At 33.4% G+C, this 16,384-nt stretch overlaps 1 protein-coding gene across 1 annotated transcript in view; it reads left to right on the top strand.

The window, feature by feature from the left end:
* Nucleotides 1–16,384, top strand: part of Tab2 (TAK1-associated binding protein 2) — a 171,439-nt gene that overhangs the window by 66,461 nt on the left and 88,594 nt on the right. The window contains exon 5 of the mRNA XM_090409209.1: nucleotides 7,220–7,316. Within this exon, the coding sequence (XP_090265335.1) occupies nucleotides 7,220–7,316 (97 nt within the window). The remainder of the gene's footprint in view (nucleotides 1–7,219; nucleotides 7,317–16,384) is intronic.

Genomic DNA, 16,384 nt, shown 5'->3' with positions numbered 1-16,384 from the left:
AATAATCCTTCATGCTGATGAGAACACTTAACCAGATTACCTTGCTACGTTCAGCGTATGTAGCTACGCTCAGTTACCTATTGCTAGAAAGGCAGTTTCTTGCCATTTGCTCAGTAACTGAATCTAAGTTATATTAGATCAAATACAAGCTACATTTATTTTTCCTACAGGTTTTATCGTATAATTATAGTTTTTAATGGCAGTGCAAAATAAGAGATCCTTTCATATTTTTTCACTTAATATTGTATCACTTTGGAAGAACAATGTCACTATCAATTTTTTTTTTCTTTCTAACTATCTTAGTTGCCGATACATTTTATTCTCCCAGAACTTGATTCAAGATAATTATTTTTGTCAAACAATTATTTTATAAATTCATGAAAATCCAAATTAAGTTGTCTTTATTTTTTATTCATAATCTTAGTTCAAAGTTAGTTCACAGATTGCATGAAGGTTTGCTCTTTTACAATATTTCTTTATAGAGAATCATATGTAAATCTTGAATCATATCACATAATGTATAATCTTTATAACGTAATCTGTAGTTCTTTGTGCTTGCAACTTTCTTGGTTTCCCCTAATCAATCGCTAGAAATCGAAATAAACGGCAGTGATGAAGTCAACTGTTATGTACATATTTTTTGCAAATTTTGATGTTATGTGGCAGTTTTGAAGTAGCGATACTTTCCCTATGTTTATCATTCGAAACATTTATAGGTGAATGTGTTAAAATGAAATTTTATTTCCAAAAATTTCATAATAGAATTAAAATTGTATTTCGCCTTTGATGGCTCGCTCCCCCCCCCCCCAAAAAAAAAAAAAACTATCACAAACAAATACTGCTAGGTAACATGTGTGCACTTTCTTTTTGTTTGAATTCGTTATTTTCCCAAAGTAACTGCACCAGATAACTTAATATTCCAATACCGAAATTGATTATTATAAATGAGCAAATTTTGTATATTTTCTCATTTATATTATTTCCTGATAATTATAAATCATTAAATTATGTGATATTGGGGAAATTAATGTTTAAAAAACAGTGTCATCTTACAAAAGCAATATTAGAATACAATGTTTTGAATATCTGTAAATCAATCAGAAAGGTGTAAATAAATAAATAAAAAAAAGTCTGTGTGTATTTGACTATTGTTAGGGACCTTTTAGCGTGTCTACTGGATGTGTTCTTTCTTCACATTCTCAATAATTTTCATCAGCTTACAGCCTGTTACTCGAGCAGAAAGGAATATTAGCAAGTATATCTAAAACACAATTCATTTCTGAGATGGCAAGTAGTAGCATCAGCAGTAGTGTCAGTTTCGAAGTACAGTCAACCCTTGCTGAATGCGGGGGTTACGTCATTAATACATTGCGTGCACGGCAAAATCGTTCTGCAAAGTTAACTTTCTATGGGAAAAAATGGGTTAGGTATAGTTCAAATTAAGAAAGTATGTATGTATAATTTAAACTAACCTAAATATTGTTGTAATTAAAAGGTGGAAATGAAACAAATGTTAATTGAAAGGATTTTTATTACTGCTTAATAAGTAGGTACATGATGCAATTATTTTTTTAAAAAGCTGGTGATTTTTGCTTGGGACAATGACTGACGCAACTCTTTAAAAGTTTCGCGGTAAGGAGCGCAGAGTTTTTCAATGCCTTTCATAAAGTGTCCTCTTTTTTCTTCATTTGGGTCAATCTCCATTGCAAAATCAGACAGTTCCTATGGCTTTTTTAATAATTCGTTTAACTTCTTGTAAGTTAAAGGCGCTTTATCTTCTTCTTCACCATCGCTGCTTTCACTCGGCTGGTGTTACAAGATCATCCAATTCTTCATTCGTCATTTCTCTATCGTCATTCTCGATTAATTCTTTGACTTCTCCTTCTTCCATATCTGAAAATCCTTCGCCACCAATTGCTTTTGCAATTTGTACGATTTCTTTGGCTTCATTTTCAATCAATGGAAATCCTTTAAAATTGTTGACAACTTCTGGCCATAGCTGATGCCAGCAAGCATTCAATGTTGATGAATTCACTTGTTCCCATGCAAGTTGAATCATTTGTATGCAGTGGCGTATGTTGAATCGCTTCCAAAATGCCATTAGCATGTCATGCTTTCCTTCGTCTAGTGATTTATTTGCAGAGGTGTAAACATGCCTGACATAATAGACTGAATGTTTTTATGATCCCTTGATCCATTGGTTGTATTAAGGAAGTAGTGTTAGGTGGGAGGAATAAAACCTCTACATTTGGATGCAATGTTGTGAGGGCTTCAGCATCGTGTCCTGGAGCATTATCGAGAATTAGGAAAACTTTAAAGCACAGATTTTGCTGTTCTAAGTAATGTTTGACTTCTATAACGAATGAATTTTCAAACCAGTTATTAAAGAGGGCTTTTGTTACCCAAGCTTTTCTATTCCACTTCCACACAATGGGCAATTGCTCAAAATTTTTTCCCTGCAATGCACGAGGCGTTTTAGATTGATAAATGAGCAGAGGCTTGCACTTGAAGTTGCCTGATGCATTTCCATAAAAAAGCAAAGTGAGTCTATCCTTAAAAGCTTTAAAACCTGAGGAAACCTTTTGTCTCTTTGTGATGTAGGTTCGTTGTCCCATTCGCTTATAAAATAGGCCTGTCTCATCCGCATTGAAAACTTGTTGCAGAACATAACCCCTCTCTTCAATGAATTTCAAAAATTGGGGTTTGAATTTCTCTGCTGCTTCTTTATCTGCAGAGCCAGCTTCTCCCTGAAGCTTTACTTTGTGCAAATTAAAATGACGCTTAAAGTTTTCAAGCCAACCTTTGCTTGCTTGAAAGTAAATTTTCTCTGATGATTGGCCATCTTTATTTAAAATGAAAGAAAACAAATCTAAAGCTTTGTTTCAAATAGCAACACCATCCACAACTGAGCCTTTTTCATTTACTTGATTGTCAATCCAAGCTATTAATATTTTTTCCATCTTTTCCAATTGCCGAAATTTTTCTTGAAACTTGAGCAACCTTTGCCGAAGTATCACCTGAAGCTTTGACACTAGACCGAATCTTTTCTTCATCCTCCCGTATTGTTCTTATGCTTGATTTGTTTATAGCTAGTTCTCTTGCAAGCGATGAAACACTTGTACCATTTTTCAACTTATCTAAAAATTTCAATTTTCTGAGATAATGTCAAAACTTTGCGTCTTTTTGCTGCTTTATCATCTTCATTCTTCCTCTTAGATGTCATATTGAATTTTTGAAATTAAAAGAAATTCAAATGCAAAAGGAGAAGAGGATAAACACTGATAAATATGTGATTACAGCTCTGCTAACGTGAGTGAAATGATCGCAACTCGGGCTGGGTCACTCAGCTAGCGGGCAGCGCCAAGCTGGGTTTCCGGCCGACACTCTGCAGCGTACCGCGTATGAATGAAATTCTAGCGTTGGACAAATTAAATGGAAACAATTAAGATAATGCGTATGTGCAAAATCGCGTTCTGCAAATCCACGCTTGGCAAGGGTTTACTGTACTGATACTTTCCCATTTAGTGACAATCACCCTTTGTCTGGATGAAGACATGTCTAAACTACACACAAAATTGCTATCTTTCTAGCTAGAAAAATTTCCCTCATCAACATCAGTAGAGTAAGAGCTATTTGAGAGACGAAGGATCCAACTTTTCTATTTTTCACCTCATACAAACAAAATTCATGTATAAATGCTGCGCTGCACCTTATGCCGTTCAAAAGCAAATTGAAGTTTAAGCAATACATTTCCCTAAAGAAAGCAAAGTATGGAGTATGGGATAAAAAAAAGAAAAGTTCTGGAGATGCAGAAAATTTCAGCCTTTGCCTTTTATCAGCTGTTACACTGCTAATGTTGATGAGGGAAATTTTTCTAGCTGTGAAGATAGCAATTTTGCCATCACTAAATGCATACCAGGAACTACTGAATGTTTTGACACAGCAACGTTTTATGATTCTATTCCTGACAAATAGAATATCATTATCTATTTCTAGATGATGATATTCTTTCCTTCATAGTGGAACAGACTTACCTTTATGCTTGCCAACAACATCAGCAAGTTGATGTTGTTTGGCTTGCAGTACACTTTTGAGCCTAATAGATATCAGCATGCTACATACATTTGTAGCACTCTTAATTGTGTCAAGTATCGTGAAAAAGCCTACTCTCAAAGTGTGTTGGTCTACAAGAATGGATTCTGAACATGCCAATGTTTTGTGATTTATGACTGAAAAACAATTCCGTCTCGCTGCGAATATTTGTTTTCAGAATAATGAGGAATATGATCAGGCAACATATCCTTGCCCAGTCCTCAACAAAATTTATGATTTTCTGAGGAAAATTTGTCAGAAATTTAGATCACTGTACATTCCTGAGAGAGAGATGTTAATGAAAGCCTTATCCCATTCAAAAGCTGACTGAAATGTAAAAGCAGTATATTCCCCAGAAGAGAGCAAAGTATGGGGTAAACTTATGCTTTGCGAAGTGCAAATTGGATAACTTTAGGATTTCAAACCTTACAGGGGAAAGCAGACTGTACGCAAACATGATAAATAATATTCAGATCTTCCTTTGTAGTTTTTATGTGCTTGATAGTTTTTCATGGAACTTAGATCTTCAGTGATTAATGACCTGAGATAATTGAAACTGTCCACTTGTTCTATCCTTTTATTATTTATTGTAATATTGACATATTTTTTTCACTCTGCTTATTACCTTAATTTTTGTCTTACGGGATTTATCTCCAAGTTGTGTTTGTGTGTGTGAGTGAGAGAGAGAGAGAGTGGGCAGCCCTGCATAACTCCCATCTGTAATGGGGTTAAATGTCTTAGTATTCCTGAATTTCGTTTTGCCTGTGTGTCTTTATAGCACTTTCTGGTTATACTGATTAGATATGCTTTCATTCCTTTTTTTTTTTTTTTTTTTATGCAACATTTCTATATACTGAATCAAAAGCTTGCTTAAAGACTAAAAGCAAGACATTTTTGCTTTTCTCGAGTCAAATCTACTAGTCTTCATACTCTTTCTTTATTCTGTTTTGAGTTATTCTAATATTTGTAAGCATGGCTCAGCAATAATATGGGTCTATAGTTGTCACATTTTCTTTTATCTCCTTTTTTATGTATTGGGGTGATTTTATTGAGTCCTCAGGAATTTCCTCTTTTCTAATATTAGGTTGTATAAATAATAAAGATATTGTATACTCCCCCTCTCCTCTTCTCTTCCAGAGTTCTCGGATGCTGTCCGGTCCAGGTGCTTTTTCTTTCTTCATTGATTTTATTGTTTTCTAGAATTTTTGATTTAGCTTCTGTTTGATCTAGTTTGTTGGTATGATGGACCTGATGGAGAGATTCTTATTTTTGAGTAATTGTGAAAAGTGTTTTGTCCAGATTGTTTCTATTTTTGTCGGGTTTCCTGTCACCTTGTCTCCATTAAGAATAGTAATGGGGTAAGAAGAGTAGCTCTTTGCAATTTGATTTATTGTTTTGTACAAAGCTATAGTGTCGTTTTTTTTTTTTTTTTTTTTTTTTTTTTTTTTTTTTTTTTTTCCAAGTGTATCTTTGCATTCTTCTGCTTTTCCTCTCAGCTACTGGGTCTTTCTTTTTCTGCATTTTCTGACTACTTGTTGCTTGAGTAATTTATAATAGATTCTGTTTTTAGGGATTTTTTTTTACTGATAACTTGTTTTTTTCTCTCTCTCTTCTCTACTCATTCCAAAATGTCTCCTGTCATCCATTTATTGTTAATCTTTTTGGAGTAACCAAGGGTCTTTGCTGCTGTGTCAAACAATTCTTTTTTTACTTCACTTCCAGCAATTTCTTATGTCTGTTTCTCTTATTATTCCAAGTTTCCCTATAATCAGTTTACTATACTGATACTTGTATGCTGGGTTTTTAATTGTCTTGGTGGCTAGTATTTTTTTATTCACTGCTATTTGGTTGTTAGGGTTAAGTCCAGGTATATTTATTACTTTCCCAATGATAAAACATTGCATTGATGATAAACAGGCCATTTATTTTTCCTATTCCAAATTTTCCCATAATATCTGCATAAGGATGTGAAAATCATCCATCTTTTGCATTAAAATTTCCTAAGATTATCAGGATATCATCTTGTAGTTCTAAAAATTTTGTATATTCTATTTCTTCATGAGAATGATCTGGTGCATACACTTGCATAATTTTAATGTAACAGTTCTTTTCTTTTGCATTAAATCAGATAGACAGGATTCTTGAAGAGATGGGCCTTGTATCAATGATATATGAGATATTTTCTGATTATAATTGTAACTCCTTTATGCTGCTAATCTCTTCTTCCAGAGTAGTATTTCACATCTTCCTTCACTTAGGTCTACATAACTTTGTCCATCCAATGTGTCCTTGAAATTCCAATGCCATTCCATCTAAAGTGTTTTGGTTCCTCTTTGAATAGTCTCAACTTACCAATTTTGCAGTGTTATGATGTTTACGGTTGAGATGTGAAAATGTCTTCTTGAGGACCAAGCCAACTTTTTACTCATCTCCTGTGGTTATCGGTCAGCCTCATTAACTCCCCCAAATTCAATAGTATTAATTTTAAGCTTCGATATCAAATCCATGAAACTATTTTGTAGAATAGTGTAACTGACTTGCAAATCCTCTGTTACGGTTGCAGCAGTAACCAGTACTTGGATAGAGTTAACTGCCATTTATTGGGATATGCCAGTTCATCCACCTGCCGGATTCTCTTCGTGTATAACACACACACACTCACACACACACACACACTATTGTTATCCCTGTAGAGAGCATTCTCCAGCTGAGCTAGTGCTTATGTGGTGGTACTGAATCACCATGCCATAGTGTTGTCATAGGATAATGTGAGGTTTTGGTTGAGACAGGATTGCTAGCCCTGCTCCCCCACATCATGTTAGCAACTACTGCTGTTGGTCCATTAAAATTATCACAAATATGAATTTTCTTCAAAGAAGATGATATTTTATCATGGAAAAGGAAGCTATATTGTACTATAGGATATTCCATCCTCCACAAAAATTACTGGAAGCCTAGTGGATGATAGTAATAATTCTGGTGTTTCATAAAAATTGAGCACTTTTAAATAAAAACTCATATTTCTTGTATAAGGAAAAATTATAACTAGCAAGTGATTTAAAACTGACTAGAAAAATGGTTTGTATTCTTCATACATGATTAATATGTGGATTAATAAATTTTACAGATGGCAGAGCTACAGAAACTTCGAGAGGAAAATAGAAAACTTCGTGTTGAGTGTTTCTGCCTATCAATGGAAGTGGATCTTCAAAACAAAGGTCAAGGTAAATGATAATATGCATAGGTTGTTAAATTACTGTATTGTTGTGTACTAATAATTATCTTTTAATGAAAAATTTTATACTTCTTGCTAATACTAATTACGTAAAATGAATAACACTTAATAAATAAATAAATACTTAAGTGCCAATATTTAAGTTTTTATCCTTATTAAAAATAACATCAAAGGGAATGCATTGTTCATATATGAATTCACTAAGTAAGAATCTACTGCATTGTGGATTCTTACTTTGCCCAGTTTCCTCAGGGAATCCTGAATAGATAAATCAATTACTGGAGCTGAACAAAACTTAATTTGAGCAGAATTGACGATAGGAATCCTCACCATAAGAAGTATCCATGCGAAAATAAGTGAAACCAGTAGAAGAATTAGAGAATTACTATCTTTACATAACTCTGGTTTTACTGAGATAAAGAAAATTGGATAATGACTATAAGATAATATATTTGGCCATTAATGATAGAAAGGAAGTAGTGGCTATAGTATTCAACACTAAATGTGAAGATTCTTAATTTGCAGGTACTTTCAAGTAGAGTTGTGTTTGGGCATATTTCATAATGTGGAATTGGACAATAAAACTTATTTGTGCCTATTGTTCTCACAGAAGGTTATGCCAAAGAAAAAGTGGAGAGAATTTTTTGAGTCATTAGAGTTCCTATCTGATAAACGGAAAAGCCAGTTCTTGATAGACATCTAAACAGCAGTGTAAGAAATTGAATCCCATGCATATAGAAATGTTTCATGAAAATTTGGAGAACATAGCAAAGTAATAATAATAATGAATACCTGCTGCATTTCTTTTCAGGATATTGACATGTCATTGCATATTATATGGATCCATCATATACGTGCACAAATTCACATAGAGAAAAGATACAAGAAATGTTCTTGTTAATAGCAGTATCTTCATGCTCACTTGAAAGGTGCAGATTTGAAATAAGTACAAAAGTTTTAAAAATAATCAATTAATTAGTTTTTTGAGGTTAGCTGTAGACTCAGATATTCAAGGAATTTGAAAACAACGATCAAATCTTGGAGACTATTAGACTGAGTGATAGATTCAGCCAAAGGGGGACACCCTAGTGAAGTTGCGGTCATAAGAAAAAAATCTGAAAGTTAATAGTAACATGGAAAACATCAACCGCATTTTCATTGGCATACTCGTGTAAGTGAAACATTTAAGCTATTTATGCACAATTTTTAAAAATTACAAACGAAATATAGTTTAAGTTATGTATCTAAAAGTTGATTTAGAAACAGAACAGTTGATCAAAGACTATCATGGGTATTGGTGGTCTGAGAAAAATCAGGAGAGTAAAAAGATGGCATTGACAGAATCATATTAAAAAGGACCACTTCCTTGTTAAAATAAAATTAAGGTTACCACTTAAATGGCTACAAGTAACAAGAACAGAAAGAAAATTTGAAACATTTGTTTATTAAACTAGACTATTGAATGACACAAATCTACAATGGCTATATGAACAAAGAATTAATCAATGTCTAGATAAAATGAAACAAAATGAAGAAATAGAAATAGAATGGCTTAATATAAAGACGATACTAAATGCAGCAGTAAATGAAAGCTTAGGAAAGACCAAAATATTCAATAAAAAGAAAAAACTGAAGATCTGAGATGATACAATCAAAAAAATAATCAAAATAATCAAAAGCCTATCACAAATGGTTAAGCAGTAAAAGATTAGAAGATGAAATAGAATATAATAGAATAAGAGCCATAGCTAAAAGAGAAGTCAGGAAAAGACAGAGAGAATCATGGAACAAATTTGTTTTTAATTTAGAACATGATTTATATAAAATAAGACCCAATGTATATAAGATTTTGAAACATTTAAATGCAGATACCAAAGAAACATAAAATTAAACACCGAATTGAAATTAATAGAATTTCTAAATTACTACACAGAATTGTGGACAGACAAATATTTTAAAAAAGACAACTGGCGAACAATTAATAAAAAGGAAATAACTAAGGAAGAATTAGAAATCAGCCTGAAAGAAACAAGAAATGGAAAATCACCTGGAGAAGATAAGCTAGGTTTAGAAATATATATATATGCAGGAACAAGATTCAAAGAAAGACTCTTATTATTTTTGAATAAAATTTATTCAACTGGTATCCCCCCCCCCCAATAGAATGGAAAAAAGCAATTGTGATTCCTATCTTTAAAAAACGTAATAGAGATGACCCTAAAAACTATAGAGGTATCAGTACACTAAATTCCTGTTACAAAATATATAGCAGAATCTTAAATAGCAAACTAATGAAATATTCCGAAAACTTTATTTTAGAAGTACAGAATGGATTTAGAAATGGACGATCGTGTATAGACCCGGCCTTTTGCCTAAAATTAATAATAGAGAAAAGAAGAGAATACAATTTAGAAACACATATTGCATTTATTGACTTTGAAAAAGCATTTGACAAAGTTAAAAAAACACATTATTTAACATATTAAAAGAAAGACAAATACCAAATAATATCCTAAAAGCTGTCACAAGTATATATGAAAATAATCAAATACAAATATAATCAAGATTAAATCACGAGCTATCATATACGAGAGAGATAAACCAAGGGGTTCGACAGGGATGTCCCCTCTCAGCAACTCTTTTTAATATTTACTTAAATGAAATAATAATAAAATGGAATAAAAATTTACATCAAGGAATTAAACTTTCTCCTACAGTGAACTTAAACGCCCTCCTTTTTGCCGACGACCAAATAATAATTACAAATTCTGAAGATAACTTACAGAAAGCCATTTTAGATCTAAAGGAGATAGCCAAAGATTATGGTATGATAATATCAACAGAAAAATCAAAAACTATGGCATTTAAAGGACAAGATCCAGCATGAACTAAAATAGTAATAGATAACAAGAACTTAGAACAGGTGAATTCATTTAACTACCTAGGATGTATGATCACATATGAAAAAGATATAAATGTAAAAATTGCAAAATATTTTAAAATAACAGGTCTAATTAACTCTATATTTAAACCAAACCTAGTTCAAAAACAAACCAGACTAAAAAGTATACAATACATTAGCCCTACCAGTCTTAATGTATGGAAGCGAAATCTGGACAATAAAACAAAAAGAAAAACAAAGATTAATAACAGCAGAAATGAAGTTTATAAGAAATTATGAAAGAATTAAACCAGGAACCAGTAATAGAAAAAATTAAAAAATATAAACTTAAATGGATGGAACACGTTCAAAGAATGAAAACAGAAAGATTACCAAAACAAGCCTTAAAGTACAAGCCAGGATGTTTTCTTAAACGATTCAACGATGACTTCTAAGGCCGGAACATGCCATTCTAGGCCTAAATCCTTGATACGTGTGATGATGATGATATTAAAAAGAAAGATATTATAAAGGAATGTGAAATTGTTAGCATTCAAGAATGTGAGCAGAACTAACATACGAGGGTAGTCTGAAAAGTTCTCAGTCTAACAATGAAAAAACGAATTTATAATTTCAAAATAATTTTTATTTTTCAACATAATCTCCCTTAATACTAATACATTTATTCCAGTGATGCTCCAGCGCCATTATCCCCTACCCTTTGATTCGAAGAAAAACGCTGTCTAGCGAGGAAGAGTTTTAGTTTTGGGAAGAGATAGAAGTCAGAGGGAGCCAAAGCTGGGGAATAGGGTGGATGTTCTAACAATTCATAGTACAGATCCCTTAATTTTCCCATTGCCAAAACACTTTTGTTGGCAGGTGCATTGTCCTGATGAAAGATGATTTTTTTCTTCTGCAAACTGTGTCTTTTCTCACGAATTTTTTCGTCTAGTCTGGTTAAAAGATCGGAATAATATTCCCCGGCTATTGTTTTACCCTTTTCAAGATAATTAATAAACAAAATGCCTTTAGCATCTCAAAACACCAATGCCATGACCTTCCTGCTGATGGAACTGGCTTCTGTCTACTGTTTTGACTGCTGTTTGGATTCTGGTGTGTAATGGTGAATTCAAGTCTCATCCATAGTAATAAATCGAAGCACGAAATCAGTTTTATTCTTGTTAAAACGCTCCAAGCACTGTTTAGAGATTTTCATGTGAATGTGTTTTTGATCTGCTGTGAGCAAGTGTGGCACCCATCTTTCGCAAAGCTTTTTCATATGCAATTCTGCAAAATATACCTTACACGTTTTTTGAAATGCCTATAGTCTCAGCAATTTTGTGCACTTTGACCGGTCATCCAATACCATATCGTGCACTTGATCAATGATTTCTGGTGTTGTTACACTTTTTTGGACGTCCTTCACGTGATCATCTTCAAGGCTGGTATGCCACATTTAAACTCGGTAGGCCATTTCTTAATTGTCGAAAATGAAGGAGAAGAGTGCCAATAAACTTTTGTGAACTGTGAATGAATTTTTTTTTTGCCGTTAAACCTTCTTTTACAAAGAATTTTATAACCGCACAGTACTCAATCTTATCCCTTTCAAGGGATAAATGCACACTTTTGCTTCAGACAGCTGTATAAAACAAACTACTTGATAGAATGACTTGCAATTTCACATCGATGCTTATGACATACACCAAATTAGAAAAAAATCTCATTTGCTGATAGTGTTGGTATCTATGGTCGAGGCCGAAAACTTTTCAGACCACCCCGTAATCGTCTAAACAGAATTGGAGTAGAAAGGTTAGTAAACCAGGAGTTTTTTGGCAAGAAAAAAATATCTGAGCACATTGCAAAATAATCAAAATAGGATTACTACCTAGACAGATAAAAAGTATCCTAGCGTATATAGTGAACAGTCTGTTCAGTATAACATTGCGATTAGTCTCTGTCCTAGTCTGTATGAATATGATAGATTAATACGTTTATTAATAGATAACTGAGCATTTTTCATTCTAAATGAGTAACACATAGACACAGTTAAAAATATTTCATTTAGTTGGATTAATTACAAATATTTCAATTCACGTATTGTGGATCAGTGTTCAGTATAAAATAGTTTGAAATCAAGGTAGTAAACAATGTATATAGAGAATGGAATCTCTCCTTATATGCAGCTGCAAGACAACTAGGTAAAAAACTATTAGTTGAAGTGTGTGTGTTATAAAAAATAAATAAATAAAATAAAAAAGAATAAAAGATTTATCTACATTAACAGTATTGTTCTTAATAACAGTGTAGTTCTTAATTTCCAGGATTTTTGGCTTGGAGTCCATCATTAAGGTAGATTCGGGTGATGACGAAGTACTTTCTTTAAAGAGATGCTCATATTTATGGGAACATCTGAATAGTAATTTACAAATTTGTAATTTCTTCCCATAAATATAAGTGTCTCTTTAAAGAAAGTTCCAAAGTACTTTGGCATCACCCAAATCACAACCACGGTGGACTCTCTATGTCTTGAAATCGAGGGGAATTATATTATATGTATAATTATATGTATAATTAAACTATATTGTTTAATTATACATGTTATATATATATAATCACATGCATGCACTCTTCAACTAATCCTGGCAGTATCATTTTTTACCTGTCATGCTACTGTATTCTCCATATACCTTCATTATTAGTACATTGTTGAAAGTTTATTTTTCACTTGGTTAGAGTTCAATAAATTTAGTTTAATCCTTTATCCAAGTGTGAGCAAACAAAGTTTGCGCCTGAAAGTATCTTCAGGACTGGGGTAAGGTGGCACAACACCAGGGCACTCCTTGCAAAGGTAGAGCAAGCTACCAACACTCCTATCTCAGTATCTCCTATAATGCAAAACACATCTCCTTGCAGATATGTCTAATGTTATGCATTAAGGGAAGGGCCACAACCCAGACTAGTTTCGACCTTTATTGAGGTCTCTTCAGTGGGAGCCAGGCTCAAGTGGAGATACCAGTCAGAAGCATTAGCAGGTCATCTCTGCCTATAGGAGTTGCCAAATGGTGTGCCACCCTTTTTTAATACATTACTCTGGATTTAGAGAAAGATGTTGAAAGTTTATTTTTTTTTCTACAACATCTTTCTCTAAATCCAGAGTAATTTATTAAAAAAGGGTGGCACACCATTTGGCAATTTATATAGAATAAGAGAGAATTAGCCAGAACACTAAACTAGCAGTATACAAGACAGTGCTTAAACCAGTTTTAACTTATGGATCTCAAGAGTTGAGTTAGAAATAAAGCACTTGATCAAAGATTGGAGACCACAGATGTGAGAGTTCTTAGAAAAATAAGGGGCCTAAACAGATGGCATCAATGACAGAATCATATTAGTCTGTGTGGTTAGCCGAGTGGCTATGTGCCTTGCAAACATATGCCTGGGAAAGGAGTGTCCAGTTTGATTCCCATCATTGAAATGAGAGCTTAGGATTCTCAGACATAGCCAAGTTAGCCAGTCTTGGGCATGGACTGCAGGGTTTTCTCCTCAGTTTATCTGGGGGTTTTCCGTCCTACAAGCAGGCAAACCGGCCTTGAGAACTCAACACCTCTACAGGCATAGGATACACCAGGAATCATAGGGCTAACCACGTTATCCTTGAGTGCGGTTGTGGGTAAATGAATAGAAAACCCTTAACACTGCAAGGTAAAAGAGGGAAAAGGAAGAAGAATCATACTAAATATGAAGACATTACAAAGGAATTTAACATTATTTGCATTCAAGAATGGGTGAGTAGGGCTAATTTAAGGTATGGTCACTTAAACAGAATAGGAGAGGAAGGGTTAGCAAAACGGGTTTTTGCAAAGATGGCAGGGAAGAGACCCAGAGGAAGACCAGTGTCCAGGTGGATTGATTCAGTCATAGTCCCTTAGAAGAACAAAATGTTAAATATGAAAATATTGAAATGCTGACAAGTAATAGACTAATTTGGAGGAAAATTGTTCATAGAAGATTAGTAATGTAAACTTAATTGTGTGGTGCTTTTATAGCAGCCTGAAAACCCCCTCTAGGGCATATATCAGAAATGTCTCTTTTATGGTCCACAATTCATTCATAGATACAGCTTAACTGAAATGTATAGTAACAGTATTCCCTGAATCCCATACTTGTTGGCCTTGATAGCGTTATCTATCCATTATATCAAAACATTTAAAATACCTAAATAAATCATTGGACAAGCCTGTCTTTGATCCACACAGTGCCAGATTTACGTATAAGCTAAAAAAAAGCTGCAGTTTAGGGCCTCGCAATCTGCCGGGGCCTCAAATAAAAAAACAAAAAAAATATAAAAATTGATTAAAAAAATGCCTAGAAAAATCACTCAAATGAAGTCAGACATATCACGATGATAATTTCTAAATAATTTTAAATATACAAAATATAACATTAAAATAATTTTGTGTGCATTGTAAAAGTGATTGAGATATTTTGTCTTCTTTTTTTTTTGAGCCTTATTTGTTGTTTTTAAAACCCTTTAATTATATAATTATTTCTGTGATTTTGTAAACGCATACTTTATTATTTTTTTAATAAATATTAAAAGACAATATATTTTTATATATTAAAAGACAATATATTTTTATATATTAAAAGGCGTATATATTTTAAATTTTTCTGAGACTAGCAGATGTAATTTAAAACATTAGGGGGCCTCTGGATTTTGTATAGCTAAGGGCCTCAGCAAGTCTAAATCCGGCCCTGGATCCACATAATAATAACAGCAATAATGATAGGACTTGAGACTTATATGTGCCTATTGTCCCACAGAAGGTTTTACTAAGGTAGAAGTGGAGGAACTTTTTGAGGATTTAGAGAAAGCATCTGACACAATGAAAAAGGAAAAGTTGGTCCTTGTTGGGGATCTAAATAGCAGAGTAGGAAATGATTGTCAGACATACAAAAATATATTGGGAAAATTTGGAGAAAAGAGTAAAGCTAATAATAATGGCAAATATTTGTTGGATTTCTGCTCAGGACATGGACTGGTTATTACTAACACCATGTTCCAACATAAAAATGTGCACAAATTCACATAGAGAGAAGAGACAAGAAATAAGAAAAATCTCATTAACTATGTTATTGTTGATAACGATGTTTTCTCCCTTGTGCAGGACACCAGAGTGTACAGAGGATTTGAAATTGGAAGTAAACACTATTTAGCCTTGAGCAGGATAAAATTGAATTTCATATGGAAAAGAATAACATATAATAAAGTTTTAAAGTGAATTAAAGTTGAGCAACTCTCAGATGTGAACCGCAGACTAAAATACAGAAAGATTATTGAAAAGAAAATGAAAGAGTTTGAGAACAGGAATCAAAATTTAGAGATTCAGTGGCAAGCCTTGAAGAAAACCTTGATTGATTCAGCCAGAGAGGCATGTGGTGAGGTTGTCTGCAAGGATAGAAAAATCAAAACTCCATGGTGGACACAGGAAGTTAAAGAGGCAGTGAAGAAAAAGAAGAAAGCTTATTAAAAGTTCCTGGCAAATAAGTCACCTTGGGCTCTTAGAGAATACGGAGACAAATGTAAGAAAGCTAAACACTGTGTAAAACTACCTAAACAAAAGTCATGGGAGCACTTTGGCAAGAACATAGAAAATAAATATCAAGAAGGTGATAAAATATTTTGGAGGCTGTTGAAGAAGCTTAGAAATGGAAGAAAGAGTACTGTAAAAGGAGTTCAGGATGATAAAGGTGACACGAAAACGGGAGAAAAAGATATCCTTGTTTCATTGAGAAATTACTAAATGAAACAAACACTCAACAGGCATACAGTCAGGAATACATATCCATACTTGAGGTAAAAAAAAGCCATCAAAGGCTTAAAATGTGGAAAGGCAGCAGAAGTAGATGATATTTGACCAGAAATGCTGAAGTACGGTGGTATAAAAGTCGTGCAGTGGCTGCACTGCATAGTTCAGAAGGCCTGGACAGAGGGACGAATTCCCGATGATTGGAGTAGAGCTCTCATAGTACCCATATATAAAAAGGGAAATAAAACTGAATATGAGAATTACAGAGGTATTTCCCTACTGAGTATTCCTGGTAAGATTTCTGCAAGTATACTTGAGAAACAGTTGAGAAGAATTGTAGAAGAAAAGCTTGGTGAAGAACAAGCT

Source organism: Typopeltis vanoorti, chromosome 19 (assembly GCF_054136105.1).
Source record: "Typopeltis vanoorti isolate ZY-2024b chromosome 19, IOZ_Tvanoo_1.0, whole genome shotgun sequence".
NCBI lineage: Eukaryota > Metazoa > Arthropoda > Arachnida > Uropygi > Thelyphonidae > Typopeltis > Typopeltis vanoorti.
This window is presented reverse-complemented; position numbering and strand designations above follow the sequence as displayed.